The 16,785-nt window shown below is 39.5% G+C and overlaps 1 protein-coding gene across 2 annotated transcripts in view; it reads right to left on the bottom strand.

Moving 5' to 3' along the window:
• Positions 1–1,556: 1,556 nt before the first annotated feature.
• The window catches only part of mmp28 (matrix metallopeptidase 28), a 56,174-nt gene continuing 40,945 nt past the window's right edge, over positions 1,557–16,785 (bottom strand). For both annotated transcript variants that reach the window (XM_060905817.1, XM_060905816.1), the window contains exons 6-8: positions 10,128–10,271; positions 4,599–4,766; positions 1,557–3,234 (exon numbers count right to left, since the gene is read on the bottom strand). In XM_060905817.1, coding sequence (XP_060761800.1) covers positions 2,843–3,234; positions 4,599–4,766; positions 10,128–10,271 — 704 coding nt within the window. In that variant the 3' untranslated portion in view covers positions 1,557–2,842. The remainder of the gene's footprint in view (positions 3,235–4,598; positions 4,767–10,127; positions 10,272–16,785) is intronic.

Here is a 16,785-nt window from a genome sequence, read left to right as displayed (position 1 = left end):
ATTAACAAGAAACCGTAAAGCAAACCAACCCAGGACACCTTCTAGAAATGTTAAATAAATGATTCCTTACTTGATATGTGTTTCTTAGTTGAAAAATAGCATACTGTTTTAAAAATCTCTTTATTATTAGACTTGGATTATGTGGCGCATCCCTGTGAACTAGCTGTTACAACAAAATGATTACGTATTAGAACAAGCACATTAATATAAATCTGTGATTCGCCTTGTGAACAGAATTATTGCTAATGTATTTAAAATGAGTTGAAAAGCATTTTGTGGATTTGTGAAATATTTGCATTAAAACACCCATGCCAAACCTGATGGACCAACATGTGACTGAATAAACCTGAAGTAACCCATGTTTTATATCGCTGAGTCTGAAATCATGTTTCAAAGGAAACTGTGGATGTCTTTTCATTCTGTCCATCTCTACTCACTCTGACAAGTCTTAAAATCAGGATCGGTGTAAAACAACTCCTGATCCAAGGTCAATGTTAAAGGCAATCAATAAATAACACTTGTATTGATCTAAACTTTGCTGAGCTGGTTTGTTATCTAGGAATCTTATTTTTGCAATAATTAGACTGTCCTGTATGGATCCCAGTACCAAACTGGTATTAAACGCTGGTTCAATGACATATTAATGTATAACATGCAACTTATGATCATTGTTGTCTCTTTCATGTCTATTCTTGTCTCTGAGAATAATACTACATTCATAATAAGACTATTAGATCAGATTACTCGAACCCACAGATCTTAGATTTTAATTATTTCCAAACTAAATCCTCCAACAAACAATCCCTAATCTGGTTTTTGAAAACAACTGCTATTAACATTTCTTGGCACAAATTAAAATAACCTGCAATTCACATAATCTCCGGCAGAGGGTAGTGTTTTACAACTTTCCTCACCAAGCTCCTGGAAGTGATGTCAGCTCTACCAGAATAATTCAATTAAACCATTTCACATTGTTTAGTCACTGAGAAACACTGATCCACTTTTGTATGATAAATTTTCATCAAAGTTAATCTGATCTCATTGCTATTTTGTGACAGCCCATTATATGAGGTTCATTTTAATCCATTTTATTATACTATTTGTGATATGAACTGGGGTGGCACGGTGGTGTAGTGGTTAGCACTGTCGCCTCACAGCAAGAAGGTCCTGGGTTTGATTCCAGCGGCCGGCGAGGGCCTTTCTGTGTGGAGTTTGCATGTTCTCCCCGTGTCCGTGTGGGTTTCCTCCGGGTGCTCCGGTTTCCCCGACAGTCCAAAGACATGCAGGTTAGATTAACTGGTCGCTCTAAATTGACCGTAGGTGTGAATGGTTGTCTGTGTCAGCCCTGCGATAACCTGGCGACTTGTCCAGGGTGTACCCCGCCTCTCGCCCATAGTCAGCTGGGATAGGCTCCAGCTTGCCCGTGACCCTGTAGAACAGGATAAAGCGACTGCAGATAATGGATGGATGATATCAACTGCTTCTGCACATTGCAGTGCTGTGTTCTGCTGATCATTGTATTACAAACACACAATAAACACTCTGAAGGATCCTTAATTTACACAAAAGTGTTCACATTACAAAAAATACATATCGGCCTGTGGCTGGGAGAACAGTCAGGTGTCTTTAAAGTGTATAAGAAGTTATTTGAAAATGACAAGCAGTGTGGTGATTATTCCTGGTGCAATTCCATCTATATATACACACACTCACTGGCCACTTGATTACGAACACCCATCCACCCGCTGTTTAATGCAGTTATCTAATCAATCCCTTGACAGCAGCACAATGCATCAAATTATGAAGATACAAATCAAGAGCTTCAGTTAATGTTCACTTCAAATATCAGAATGGGAAAAATTGTCCTCTCAAAGTGTGATTTTCACTGTGGCATGGGTGTTGGGTTGAGCCAGACGGACTGGTTTGAGTATTTCAGAAACTGCTGATCTCCTGGGGTTTTCACACACAACAGTCTCGAGAGTTTACACAGAATGGTGCAAAAAAACAAAAAACATTGAGTGAGCAACAGTTCTGTGGGTGAAAACAAATGTCTTGTTGAGGTCAGAGGAAAATGACCAGTGGTGGGTTTCCCAAAAACCTCTTAACACTAAAAGCATCTTAACTAGGAGAGAGTGAGTGTGTGTGTGTGTGTTCATTGTGCTGCTTGCTCTATCATTTAATGATGATCTTTGTGCTGCAATGCTTTTGGGAAACTCAGGCCAGATTAGTTCAAGCTACCAGGAAGGATATAGTAACTCATATAATCACTCTTTACAACCGTGGTGAGCAGAAAAGCATCTCAGCATGCAACAGCAGAAGACCACATTGGGTTCCACTCCTGCGAAGAACAGGACTCTTAGAATCAAGAACAAATTACTATTAAAGTGGCCGGTGACAAGTAATATAAATATTAATGTGATCCACTTCTTCAAGAAAGAGATGTATGTGGATGAAAGCCTGCGTATCTATCTGATGTCTGTTCATTTAAAATATAAAAAAAAATTATTTTGCTAATTACAATGTGCTATTTACTAAAACACATTTGCATGTTATAGTAGCATGAAAATTCTTAAATTCAATTCACCTTTTGTAAACTGTAGCCTACCAACACCCAAAATGTCATGTTCTGTACGTTTGTTCTAGACTCATGCAACATGATCATACAATAGTACATACTGTAAGTTGTCCTTCTGCCCCGCCATACAATAGCACTTGTTTAGCACCAGACATAAAAAACAATCACATGTCAGAATAAAAACACCTTTTCAGTTTTCTGTTTTTGAATTGCACGTAGCTCCTCTCCATTCTGTTCAAGAATAATTCACTTCACCATGGAATCTGGTCACAGCACATCATTTGAAGGACTTCCATGGCAGCCAGTCCATGCCAGCCTCTTTGTCCATTGTCCTCTTGCAGTGATGTGTAGTTTCTTTGGATCGAACCTCCAGTACTGCTGTTCACGGAAAAAATAAAGCCTTCCGTCAGCTCTTGTCACAGCGCCATTGGCCCCACGTGGCACTCCCTTCCAATCAGCAAGGTCTCTAGGGTAGTATGGCTCAGAACGCAGTGTCTCCAAGTTTAACACAAAGTAACGTGAGCCTTTAAAGACCACCATGTGGCCCAGAGGAGCATAGAAGAAAGCACAGTCTGGATGTCGTGGCATGCCACACTCACTGCTCTTCCTGGGGAAGCCAAGGTCCAAAACGGTGCCTGAATATCGCCATATGTGCTTGCCTACCAATTAAAGACAAGTTAATGCACATTCTGAGGTTGTATATACATATTCCAGATTATGGATTTAAAGAAAATTTCGAGTCGAATCCAATATTGATCCAAGTCGAGTCTGAGAACAAGACTCCAACCGCACCATTTGACGGTGGCTGTTGCTGCCTTTATGTGAAAGCATCTCTGCTACTGTGTTGGACTAACGTTACTGCTTGACTGCCCCATTTTAGTTAATAGGCTACAGATAAAAAGCTTGTTCATCGCTCAGCAAGCTCCGCCCACTATCAACAGGGCAAATAACATGAGAGAGGGTTAACGCTAGCTAGTTTATCACTCAGCAAGCCCCACCATCAACAGAGCAATGAACATAGCATGTCACTTCCTTCTCTGGGTGAAGTCTTGCCAAATGATGATTGAAGTTCGAGGTTGTCCCCGTCGTCTCCTCGATAGTTCTTCTACATATGGAACACATAGCAGTGCATTTTTCCCCACTGCACGAGAAGTCTAGCAGTAAAGCAGACAATCCTAGGGGCGTTCTCTCCAGGCATTTTAGTGCCATTAACGTTAGTTTGCTCCTGAACAGGACATATGAACTGGTAAATGTGCATTCTCTTGCACGAAATTAGTGTAAAAATTAATGTAGATATAAATATCTCATCTCATTATCTCTAGCCGCTTTATCCTTCTACAGGCAAGCTGGAGCCTATCCCAGCTGACTACGGGCGAAAGGCAGGGTACATCCTGGACAAGTCGCCAGGTCATCACAGGGCTGACACATAGACAACCATTCACACTCACACCTACGGTCAATTTAGAGTCACCAGTTAACCTAACCTGCATGTCTTTGGACTGTGGGGGAAACCGGAGCACCCGGAGGAAACCCACGCGGACACGGGGAGAACATGCAAACTCCACACAGAAAGGCCCTCGCTGGCCCCGGGGCTCGAACCCAGGACCTTCTTGCTGTGAGGCGACAGCGCTAACCACTACACCACCGTGCCGCCAGATATAAATATCTTATACCAAATTATTATGGCATGTTACAAAAAATAAAGAAAAAATCGGAGTCCTTGTCTCCAATTTACGAGTCCGAATGCAGTTAATGCACGAGTCCAAGTCTGAGTCATCAGTGCTCAAGTCCAAGTCAAGTCACGAGTCCTTAAAATTAGGGCACAAGTGAGACTCGAGTACTACAAGCCTGCTTGTTAGTAATGTATTTAATGACATGGACTTCACTGTGGACTTGAGACTGGACTCGGACTCGAGGTTTCATGACTCGACTACAACACTGCTAACAAGGTGAAGTTTATCCATAGATACAGTAGATAATGCAGCTGATCATATTTTTAAAAAAGTCTTTCATAAGAACCCACCACTGAAAAAGTAAAGTTTGCCATCCAGTGGAGAGAAGGCAGCAGCCTCGATGGCGAATGGAAGCTGAGGCCAGCGCTGCTTCAGAGGAACTGGAGCACTTCCATTACCCTCAGATGTCACCGTCCAGAACAAACCACCTTTGAAGACCAGCACTGTGCCGTTTGCATCTTTAAAAAGAGCAAATAAAAAATAAAAAATCATTAACAAAGCGGACTACTGACCAGACATACAGGGGTCCTGGGCACTAGGGGTTCCTCAAAGAACATAAATTTGAAGTCCAGTACTGTGAAAAAGTCTTAGGCACATGGAAAGAAATGCTGTAGACCAAAATAGGTTAAAAAAATTATGAAATTAAATGTTTCAACATTAAAGGGATAGTTCGGGATTTTTGACGTGAATCTGTATGGCATCCCCATCAATAGTGTCGTGCAAACACACTGACTTACCCCTGACAGCATCCTGTGAGTCCAGTTCTTGTCCAGTTTTGGTCCAGACGAAAGTAGTCCGGCAAGTTTGTTGGGGTCACGAAAGTAAAACGTTTTTCGTCTCAAAACAGTATGTGTTCAAAAGAGTGATATATTTGCATCACAAAACCGTTGCCAAATAAAAAGTCAGACCTCGAAATCGCTTGGCACTATTTTCTCTCCCTTCTTATCACTGCGTGCTGCCGCCAGGTGACAGCGAAACGCAGACCCACTAAGCTGGTGGGAGACCAAGGCTGCACTCTATCCACGGCTTACACACGTGATGGCACGGAGGATGTGTATAGTGGCAGCATCTGTCCCCCCAGAGAGGATCTTTTCAAAAGCAGGACAGATTATAACTGAGAGGAGAAATAGAATCAGAATTAACTAGTTAATTGCAGCAATTAAAGGAATAGGTAGGAAAAGGAAGGCGCAAAGACACCGCGCAGCGCCTGAAAACGGGTTTTCAGGCGCTGTGCACCCGTTTTCAGGCGCTGCGCGGTGTCTTTGCGCCTGCAGCGGTGCTTTGCCTGTGCTGTGGCTGAAAATAGTTCCAGATATAAATTGGTCTAGTAAATCCCTTCGTGTTAATTTGCATTGATATGTGTACTCGATGTGAATGTACAAGTCATGAGAAATAATTATAAAAAATCTTGAGTTATTTAATTCACTTTTGCAACGACAATGCTAGCTGGACACGCCGGATTACAGCGACTACGCTAAGCTAAAGCTAACCTGGGCGTTTACAGATCAGGACAATGGCTGGGTTGGCTACAAAACGCTTTGGCTCACTCATCCAACTCTAGGGACTGACTCAATTTCATCTGGGGGTGGCGTATTCCTTTAAATCAAAAATAAAATCTCAGGAGCCGTTTGGGAGCCGAAAGAGCCGGCTCCTTATAGTAAGAAGAGCCAAAAGAGCCGGCTCCCGAAAAAGAGCCGAAATTCCCATCACTAGTAAACAATGAATGAAACAGCCGTGGCTGTCACCTGGCGGCAGCGCGCAGTGATAAGAAGGGAGAGAAAATAGTGCCAAGCGATTTCGAGGTCTGACTTTTTATTTGGCAACGGTTTTGTGATGCAAATATATCACTCTTTTGAACACATACTGTTTTGAGACGAAAAACGTTTTACTTTCGTGACCCCAACAAACTTGCCGGACTACTTTCGTCTGGACCAAAACTGGACAAGAACTGGACTCACAGGATGCTGTCAGGGGTAAGTCAGTGTGTTTGCACGACACTATTGATGGGGATGCCATACAGATTCATGTCAAAAATCCCGAACTATTCTTTTAAAGAATACTATAAACAGTAAGCCATAATAAATGAAACAAAGTCAATATTTGGTGAGAGACCAAATATTCAGGTATTCAGGTACGAGTGCAGTTTTATGCAGAAATGAGCTGTAGGTTTTACTGAGCATCTTTATTTTATTTTTATTTTATTTATTTGCACATGATAAAAGAAAACATAAATGGAACAAAAACAGAAAATGTTGCAGAACCAGCCACAGTTCTTCTGGACACTTTGTCACACTTGCTCCTTAATTTTGCACCAAAACCCAGTAGCCTTCATTATGGTTTCTTTTTTAATCTGAAAAGCGCTCTCTTATGTAATATGCTGCTCAGATACAAACTTTAGTTTTCTGGAACAGTTAGTTTTGTGCTGGAAAACAAACATTTGGAATTCTAAAATGTTTTTGTACTGACTCGATAATGTAGAAGTCATAAAATAGAAATCTATAACAAAGTTTGTATGAAAAAATATAGGGCGCCTAAGACTTTTGCACAGTACTGTCTATGATCAGGCCATTTTAAATTTTTTTATAGACAATTTTTAAGATGATCCACCATTTTACATGATTTTTTTTTCAGTATTTGCTGTATGTAATGGTTTTGCACAATTAAAACAAACTGAAGTGAAATATTTGACTATGACTCAATGTAAATAATTTATTCAGTGTAACCTGTAACCTAAATTATTATACTGAACCAATGTCAAATATTTTGTGTAATCGATTACTTTAATTTTTTTTTTTAAGTTTTGCAAGGTTTAATTTTTTTCAGGGTACTTGTGAAAACAAACAAATGCCCCACATTGGTGAAACAGGTTAGGTTAAATAAATTTCATTCAAGGACGTGTCGATTGTGCTAATAAGGGGTCATAGGTGGTGTAGTGGTTAGCACAATTGCCTCACAGCAAGAAGGTCCTGGGTTCGAACCTGGCGGCCGGCAGGGGCCTTTGTGTGTGGAGTTTGCATGTTCTCCCTGTGTCTGCGTGGGTTTCCTCCAGGTGCTCTGGTTTCCCCCACAATCCAAAGACATGCAGGTTAGGTTAATATGGGACGGTCTTGGGCTGAGGTGCCCTTGAGCGAGGCACCGAACTCCCAACTGCTCTGTTAGCATGGCTGCCCACTGCTCTGGGTATGTGTGTGCGCATGTGTGTGTTCACTGCTTCAGATGGGTTAAATGCAGAGAGGAAATTTCACAAGTGTGCGATGAATAAAGTTGTGCTTTCTTTCTTTCTTTCTTTCTTTCTTTTTCTTTCTTTTCTTTTCTAGGCATAAAGTTTCCTTACACTACCAAGGAGCTGCAGAATGTGAAAAAAGGATTTTGTGTGTATAAATCAAGAGATTCAATTAACATTCACTTCCAACCTCAGAATGGGAAAAATTGTGATCTCAAAGTGTGACTTTCACTGTGGCATGGGTGTTTGTTTGAGCCAGATGGACTGGTTTGAGTATTTCAGAAACTGCTGATCTCCTGGGGTTTTCACACACAACAGTCTCTAGAGTTTACACAGAATGGTGCGAAAAACAAAAAACACTGGGTTGAGTGAGGGACAGTTCTGTTGGTGGAAACAAACGGCTTGTTGATAAGAGAGGTCAGAGGAAAATGGCCAGATTGGGTCGACATGCCAGGAAGGATATAGCAACTCATATAATCACTCTTTACAACTGTGGTGAGCAGAAAAGCATCTCAGCATGCAACAGCAGGACAGAAGACCACATTGGGTTCCACTCCTGCAGCCAAGAACAGGAATCTTAGAATCAAGAACAAGTTCTTATTAAAGTGGCAACATGGCCAGGATCAACGCACAGCTCCATCATTGTGCGTAATTCTAGTGTGGGAAATCGTTTAGAGGTTGGGGCAGGTGGAGATGGTTGGCTTCTCAATAAATCTCTTTTACTTTGTACTTTTCTGCTTATTTGTTTTTGTTACTTGCGAAAATTGGAGATTTTTGCAAGTATGTTGGTTTATATATTTGTTTGTTTGTTTGTTTGTTTGTTTGTTTGTTTGTTTGTTTGTTGGTGCTCTAATGTCGTCATTTCTTGACCAATCCTCACCAAAATGCACAGGACAACTCACTAGGGTCACACAAAGACATCATTAGTTTTTGGTGGGTCAAGGTCAAAAGTCAAGGTCACTAAGGTCAAATTTTGTAAAAACACCTAATTGGCCATAACCTCCGAACTAGTATACATATCGAGATGGGACTGGTAGCCTTGGAAAGCACTTTTGAATTCCTTTCAAATACACCATTGACATTTTACCTGTGATGTCATCTTGAGGTTGAAAAATGAGGTCAAATTTTGTGAGATTTTTGACAAATTTGACCTTGACCTCAAAAAACGTGTTTATCAATTTGATATCAATACTCTGACCATGAATTAGCATTCTGGGCCTAATTCTAAGGTCATTTGTGAAATTTGGGGTCAAAAGGTCAAAGGTCAAGGTCACACTACCGGTTTTTAGTGCCAACATTTCAAGTGCCTATAACTCAGAAGGCTGAACTCAGAATTTGATGAAATTTTTTTTGTTGGTTCTCCATTAAAACCCCTTTTGATTGGTAAAATAAAATCTTGAGCAAACTTGACAATGATGTCACAAAAAATCACGTCATATTCCATCGAATTCCCATTATAATCATTCTGTCTGTCTGTCCGTCTGTCTGTCACACTTTGAGGGGAACTACTTTGTGAACAACATAACTACCAAAGGGAACAATGGTATGGCCTAGTGAGTGGTACCAATGGACTCAGGGAATTTTACAATGTACATTGTAGTTGTGCACCCATATGAGACATTCGACCTTGACCTAGTTTGAATGTCACGGAAAACAGTTAAAATATCATGAAACTCAAGCTGACGTGTACTATTTTGTGAACACCATAATTACCAGAATAAGCAAGGGTACAGCCTAGTGAGTGGTACCAGTGGGCTCGGGGAACATTGTAGTGTGAGAGATTTGACCTTGATCCAATTATGACCTCGTTTGAAGGTCACGAAAATCAACTTGACAGGTACTATTTTGTGAATACCATACTGTCAGAAGGAACGATGGTGAGTGATGGCAATGGACTCAGGAGACATCGTAGTTGTGCTGCAGAACAACCATTACCTGTTTTGATTGCTGCGCGTAACCTGCCCATATCGTTGCCCTGCGCAATGTAACTCCTTGTTTTTCTTTCTTTTTCTGTCGACATTAACATGATTGATCTGTAGAGGTCAATGAGTGTAAAACAATGCTGTTAACACAATAGCTGTTCCAATTAACTTTAAATTTTCAGGAAAGATTCTTTCATGGGACCATAAACTCTGCCATTGATTTTGGGTACTTATCAATCAGAACTGAATGATCTGTGATCTTCGCAAGTATCGTGCTCAACTTTTCATTTGTTTGTCTGTTCCCAACATAACGTGAAAAGTACTGAATGGATTTGGATGAAATTTGGCGGAAAGGTGAGCCATGGGCAAAGGAACAATTGATTAGATTTTGATGCAAATTCAGATATGTATGCAGATCCAGGATTTTTTTTTTGTCTTTTCCCAATGTAACTCAAAAAGTACTCAACGGATTTGGATGAAATTTGGCGGACAGCTTTAGTATTATCCTTGGTTCAAGTGACTTGACTTTGATGTATGTGGCTTCGCAGAGGTCTGCATTCTGCCAAGTGACTTTCTAGTTTTCTTTGTAAATGACCAGAACTGTTCCATTCAATAAAGCACTTTGAGTTTTATTGTTATTGTAAAATTGTCATAGTATCCTTGGGTTACCTTACCCATTGTGATTGCATCAAAAGTGTTCCTGCAATAGTGGGGCTGGCTAAGATCTCCTGTATGCTCTTGAGATAACTCCCAATCTTGCATGGCCCAACTAAGATCCTGGCTTGGTATTTGCACCACTGCACCTCCAGATGGTTTACCTACATACATTTTGTAAAATAAAATAAAAATAATCAAGCCTGGTGGTAAGCAAAGATTAAAGCACTACAAAATATGATTTGGTATAATTCTAAGCAATGGCAATCAAACAATTGAAGCAAATGATACACCTGCCAGTAAAAGTTATTTTCCTAACCATCTTGGCAACTTAGTGGTTGCCTTTAGTCATCTAAAACTGTATACTGTAATGATTTATAGTCTCACTATTTGTTTCACCCAGAACAGGACAGGGTTCCTCTCAAGGTTTCTTCCTCATGGAGTCTTTTTTTCTTGCCATTCTCATTTCTGTTTACTCATCAGGTCTCTAAATCTACATCAGGATTTCTGTAAAAGCTGCTTTGTGAAAATGTCAATGGTTAAGAATGCTATAAAAGTAAAATAGAAATGAACTGAATATGCTAGTTATGTGAAACAAGCATTGTGTTTATGGATGTGGGGAGGAAAATGCCAGAAACACCAACACAAAGTATTACACAAAGCTTCCTCTGATAAGACTCAGGATGACCTCACACGGATTTTGTTTGCAAAAGGCTGAGCAAACATTTGCGCTAACCACAGATAACATCTCCATCCCCAAAGGATAGTTTGGAGGAACAGCTGAAGATATGGAAAGTGGAGCTCCTCAGTAGGAGACTATATGTCTCGTCTTTGGTTCTGGGTAATTGAGCTCAGGATATGTGTGCGGTCTATGGGATATAATTCACTGCCGTTGGTTTTCATTCGCAAAATGGTTGAAAGGTTTGTTAACAAAGTTAAATAGAACAAGATTAAGAGCATTCTTTTACAGAAGGTTTATTGGAATGGATCAGATACATACAAACCCATGTCAAAAGAAAGTATGCCAGTGTTGCAACATCTTATCGAATAACCTGAAAAATGTATATTTATACCATAGAGCTGTTGAATTCTTGATTCTGATTGGTCATATGGCTAATTCACTTCCTCTAATTAATTAGTTCTGATAGTAGGCATATCAGATGCTTGCTGACCATGCTGTGAAAATTGTGCATGCAGACGCTCATCTAAGTTTAACTCTTGAATATTTTCTATCGTGAATACTATCATTAAAAAGCTTATAATTTCTGCTTTCCAAAGAAATGTATCTCGTTAAGATCTGTTCAGTACTTCGGGAGTAACGACAGGTTGAAGTTGGTACAACAGAGTAAACTCTGCTCGCGGGATGTCGGTAAACTGCCTGTGCTTTTTGAGTCATGGGAAAGCAGTCAGGCTCTCTCTCTTCTGATCGGTTTCCAAATGGGTTACTCATGAATATCAATCATAACTTTATAGGGATGTTCTCTCGCTCTCACTGTTTCTGATGAAGTATTCAGCAAAATTTTCCATCTGCTAGTTTTGATGTTATGATTCACAGGAGACTTTGAAGTGAGTTTTCATAGCTTTACCTACTTATTTTTTTTTTCAAATCAAATGGATTCATGTAAATAAAAAATTATTTTAGAATATAAACTACAGAGTTGTTTTGATGAAAAATATTGAGATCTTAGTGGTCGGAATGATATTTTTTTTTAAAACCGGAAGTTAGAAACGCGAGTGTCAATTTCAATTCAATTAATTGGAATTGTTTATTGGATGTGGCTCATACAGTTTTTTCCAGGTTCGCCTTGAAAGCTGTGAATATTAATCGAACTAATCATTTATATTCTTTAATATAAACACTAGTAGGCCCTACTTCTGAGAAGTACAAAAACCTTACAGATCACAAAGAGGGTATTAGAAATAATCTTTTATTATGTTTTAATTTTGATAGAGAATGGTAGATATGAATGACATTCAATGCTTATTTATGCATATTTTATAATTCACATTGATTTCTCCTTCTTTGTGATGTACAAACGAGAGTTAAGAGCAGCTTTATATTGCACAAATAAAGCCATTTGGTGAAACTTTGAAGAAGACAGTATACCAAGTGTAACGTTTTTACCTAATTAGCATAATTAATACTAGTTAAATATTAATTTGCATAATTTGTTTTTATTAATTTTTCAAACTTTGTATTCAGTATACAACCATCGATGTTCCTGCCAATGTCCATGTAAATATCGTGGAAAAATAGAAAAGTTATTAAGAAAAACATTTGATCTTACTGGTTAATGAGGCCCATTTTGGACCATGTGATCCTAATACACAATATTAGGGCAGTTTTCTATAAATTAAGCTGGTTTTTTTTCAATCTTTGATTTGTAATATCTCAAGAACAGATAAACATATTTTAATTCTGTTAAAAGTATGTTCTGCATTCAATTCTGAATTCAGTGAGAGCAGTTTCAAGAATTTTCACCTGATATGCCTACTGATAGTATTTCAAGGTTTATCATTCAAATACATTTTTACTTCTATAGTAACAACAAAGACTTCTATGGAGGATGAGCAACTTAAATGGACTTAAAAGCTTGGCTTATGTATTACTGAAATGGAGAATTTTTCTGTGAAGGGACATTTAATCTTTTTTTGGAAGGAGTCTCCACTGTCAGCTTTTTATAACAGTCAGAGATCAAGTTTTCTGACATGGGAAAGTCTTCAGGGTGGGGAAAATTTGTGGATTCTCAGTAATGAGCTGCATTTGTGTGTGTGTGTGTGTGTGTGTGTGTGTGTGTGTGTGTGTGTTAACTTCAAGAGAAAGTGAGGAAATATATCTTCTATATAACAGGAACTAAACACAACATGAAATGCAACTATAAATGTATAAAAAAGTAGGGTCATATATATATATATATATATATATATATATATATATATATATATATATATATACACACATTCATTCATTGGATATGAGCAATTGCACACTCTGGCTACTCTACTACTAGGCTATCGGCTCATATACTGTGAGGAGAGAAAAACAAAATGGTGGAACATGTTACTGAACCAACCAAAGACAAAATAAAAACTCTACTTGAAAACAAAACCCCAAAACTACAAAAAAAAAGCAACAAAATATGGAATGAAAGTATTTGATGGTAAGAACGGATCTTTTTAAATTTTTTCAAGAATTACTGTTATAGCATTTTTCAGAAATTGCTGCTGTCATTTCGCCGGTTTGTTTATATTCTAAACAGAAATGATTTTGTCGAACGTTTTGGATAAAGTTTTTATTTATCGAATTTGCTAAAAATAAAAATGCTCTGTTTCTCAAAATCCAGTGAATGTGGATAGAATAAAACAGTTATTCCACTCAATCTCGTCGTACATGACTTATAGCCAACTCAGTCCTATGCGCCTCATCGCCTATCAGCTCATGTTCGACTCAATTTTGTTGAAACCTGAGAGTGATAATAGTAATAGTACTAATAGTAACGTCAGACTACATCTGACCACACGTTCACTGATTATTTTCCTATAACAGGATGCCTGGTCATGTTTTATTCCTTGTGTATTATACAGTGCCTTGCAAAAGTATTCATCACCCTTGGTGTTTGTCCTGTTTTGTTGCATTAGTACAAGCTGGAATTAAAATGGATTCTTGGAGGGTTAGCACCGTTTGATTTACACAACATGCCTATCACTTTAAAGGTTTACATTGTTTTTTTTATTGTGACACAGACAATAATTAAGATGAAAAAACACAAATCTGGAGTGTGCATAGGTATTTACACCCTTTCGTATGAAACCCCTAAATAAGAGCTGGTCCAACCAATTCACTTCATAAGTCACATAATTAGTTGATTAAGATCCACCTGTGTGCAATCAAAGTGTCACATGATCTGTCACATGATGTCTGCATAAATCAACCTGTTCTGGAAGGACCCTGACTCTGCAACACTACTAACCAAGCAACATGAAAACCAAGGAGCCTCCAAACAGGTCAGAGACAAAGTTGTGAAGAATTATGGATCAGGGTTGGGTTATAAAAAATATCCCAAACTTTGAATATCCCAGGGAGCACCATTAAATCCATTATAGCAAAATGGAAAGAATATGGCACCACCACAAACTGGACAAGAGAAGGCCGCCCACCAAAACTCACAGACTGGGCAAGGAGGGCATTAATCAGAGATGCAGCAAAGACACCAGCGATAATGCTGAGGGAGCTGCAAAGATCCACAGCGGAGATGGGAGTATCTGTCCACAGGACCACATTAAGCCATACACTCCACAGAGTGGGCTTTATGGAAGAATGGCCAGAAAAAAAGCCATTGCTTAAAGAAAACATGTTTGGAGTTTGCCCAACAGCATGTGCCAGACTCCCCAAACACATAGAAGAAGATTCTCTGGTCAAATGAGACAAAAATTGAACTTTTTGGCCATGATGGGAAATGCCATGTGTGGCGCAAACCCAACACCCTGAGAACACCATTCCTACAGTGAAGCATGGTGGTGGCAGCATCATGCTGTGGGGATGTTTCTCATCTGCAGGGACAGGAAAGCTGGTCAGGACTGAAGGAATTTTCCATATTTAGTGCCATCCGTCTAGATGGCACTTAATACAGGGCAATTCTGGAGGAAAACCTGTTTGAATCAGCCAGAGGTTTGAGACTGGGACGAAGGTTCACGGTCTAGCAGGACAATGACCCTAAACATATTGCTAAAGCTACACTGGAGTGGTTTAAAGGAAAACATTTAAATGTCTTGAAATGGCCTAGTCAAAGCCCAGACCTCAATCCAATTGAGAATCTGTGGCATAACTTGAAGATTGCTGTCCACCAACGCAACCCATTTAACTTGAAGGAATTGGAGCAGTTTTGCCTTGAGGAATGGGCAAAAATCCCAGTGGCTAGATGTGCTAAGCTAATAGAGACATACCCCAACAGACTTGCAGCTGTAATTGTAGCAAAAGGTGGCTCTACAAAGTATTGACTTTTTTTTTGGGGGGGGGGGGTTGAATACTTATGCACACTCCAGATTTGTTTTTTTATCTTAATTATTGTTTGTGTCACAATTAAAAAAAACTATGTAAACCTTTAAACTGGTAGGCATGTTGTGTAAATCAAATGGCGCTAACCCCCCAAAAATCCATTTTAATTCCAGCTTGTAATGCAACGAAACAGGACAAACACCAAGGGGGATGAATACTTTTGCAAGGCACTGTATATTTGGTACTCACGGTAGATGCTTCAGCATAGTACTGAACATGTAACTTGTGATGATGTCGCACTTCATAAAACACTTTTTTTTTTACTTTTCCATGATATTTTGTGTTGATTATACAATATCAGCGTCATTATACTCTGTCCATGAAAGAATGCAGTTCAGAATCTCTATTGCATCCTTCATTTTGTACATTCTGGAGATTTAGTGGGTTTGTGTTTGAGAGATACATCATCATCATCATCATAGTTTCCCACCCGGCGCATTTCCGGCCTTGGGGCGCTTCTGAATGGATGGAGGTAGAAATCTGACATCCATCAGTCGCAGGAGAGCTGCCTTTTCCATCATGGCTTTTCTTGCCTGTTGGGCTTCAACTCCCAGTAGCTTTTCAACATTCGTCTATACTCTCCTAGATGTTCTTACATCAAAGAGTGCCTGTTTTTGCAGGGCATCATTGTCAAGTCAGCAGATATGGCCAATATACTTCAAATGTTGGCGGTAGCAGAACTTGCGGATAGGTAGTGTGTTAGTGATCTCCCGCAGGTGTTGGTTTGAGATTGTAAATCTCCAATCTATCTCTCCTTCAAGCTGGACATCACTCTGTTCTTTTCTGCTTGGGACGTTTTTACGCTGGTATCCACCTTTCACCATTTTCCTTAAGAAACCATGCCACAAAGTCTCAATCTTATCCAGTTCCTTCTCCATTAGAGGCCATGCTTGGATGCTATATAGTAGGCGAGACCGCACATATGTGGTCAGAAATGCCACTCTTGTAGAGTGTATTCTATGGTCTGTTAACATGTGTTTAAAGGTCATAGGCAAAGGTTTTCAATTTATGCACATTAGAAACTTTATATGTTAAAAAACCCTCTGTAATTTTCTTCTGGTCCCAAGAAGTATTGTTAATAAGTAATAATTAAAATAAGTTAGCGCGGATCGCAGCAAATTTCTGCTTGGCGATTTTCGTGAACACTCGGCATGTGACGTCATTCAAGACAAACAAATCGCTTGAGTTGAGTCCACTTTCGTTTACTTGCATTGCCATTCGGCTTGAGTGCAGACGTGCATTCGGGAATTTCCAAAGAAAAACCATGCCTTATTGTTGTGCAGTGAACTGTAACAATGGGACTGGTTCAGGAAGAAGTTTTTACCTTTTTCCGAGAGAGGAGAAGAGGCGGAGAGAGTGGATTGTCTTTTTTCAAAAGAGGAGAAGAGGCAGAGAGAGTGGATTGTGCGTGTGAAGTGAGGGGGTTGGCAGCCGGGTAAATACGCCACTCCGTGCTCCGATCACTTTTTGAAGAATCCCCATCTGTTGGAGAGTTTAGGTGTCAGTGTCGGACAGAGAAGGCTCAAACCTGACACTGTTCCGACAAAATTCGAACACAAAATCAAGCAGTCAAAGAAGAAATGGACCAGCAAAAAGGAGAAGATTGGAGGTAAACTTTTTTA

The sequence above is a fragment of the Neoarius graeffei genome, chromosome 23 (assembly GCF_027579695.1).
Source record: "Neoarius graeffei isolate fNeoGra1 chromosome 23, fNeoGra1.pri, whole genome shotgun sequence".
NCBI classification, from domain to species: Eukaryota; Metazoa; Chordata; class Actinopteri; order Siluriformes; family Ariidae; genus Neoarius; species Neoarius graeffei.
Note: the sequence above shows the minus strand (reverse complement) of the source record. Positions and strands in the feature narration are given on the sequence as shown.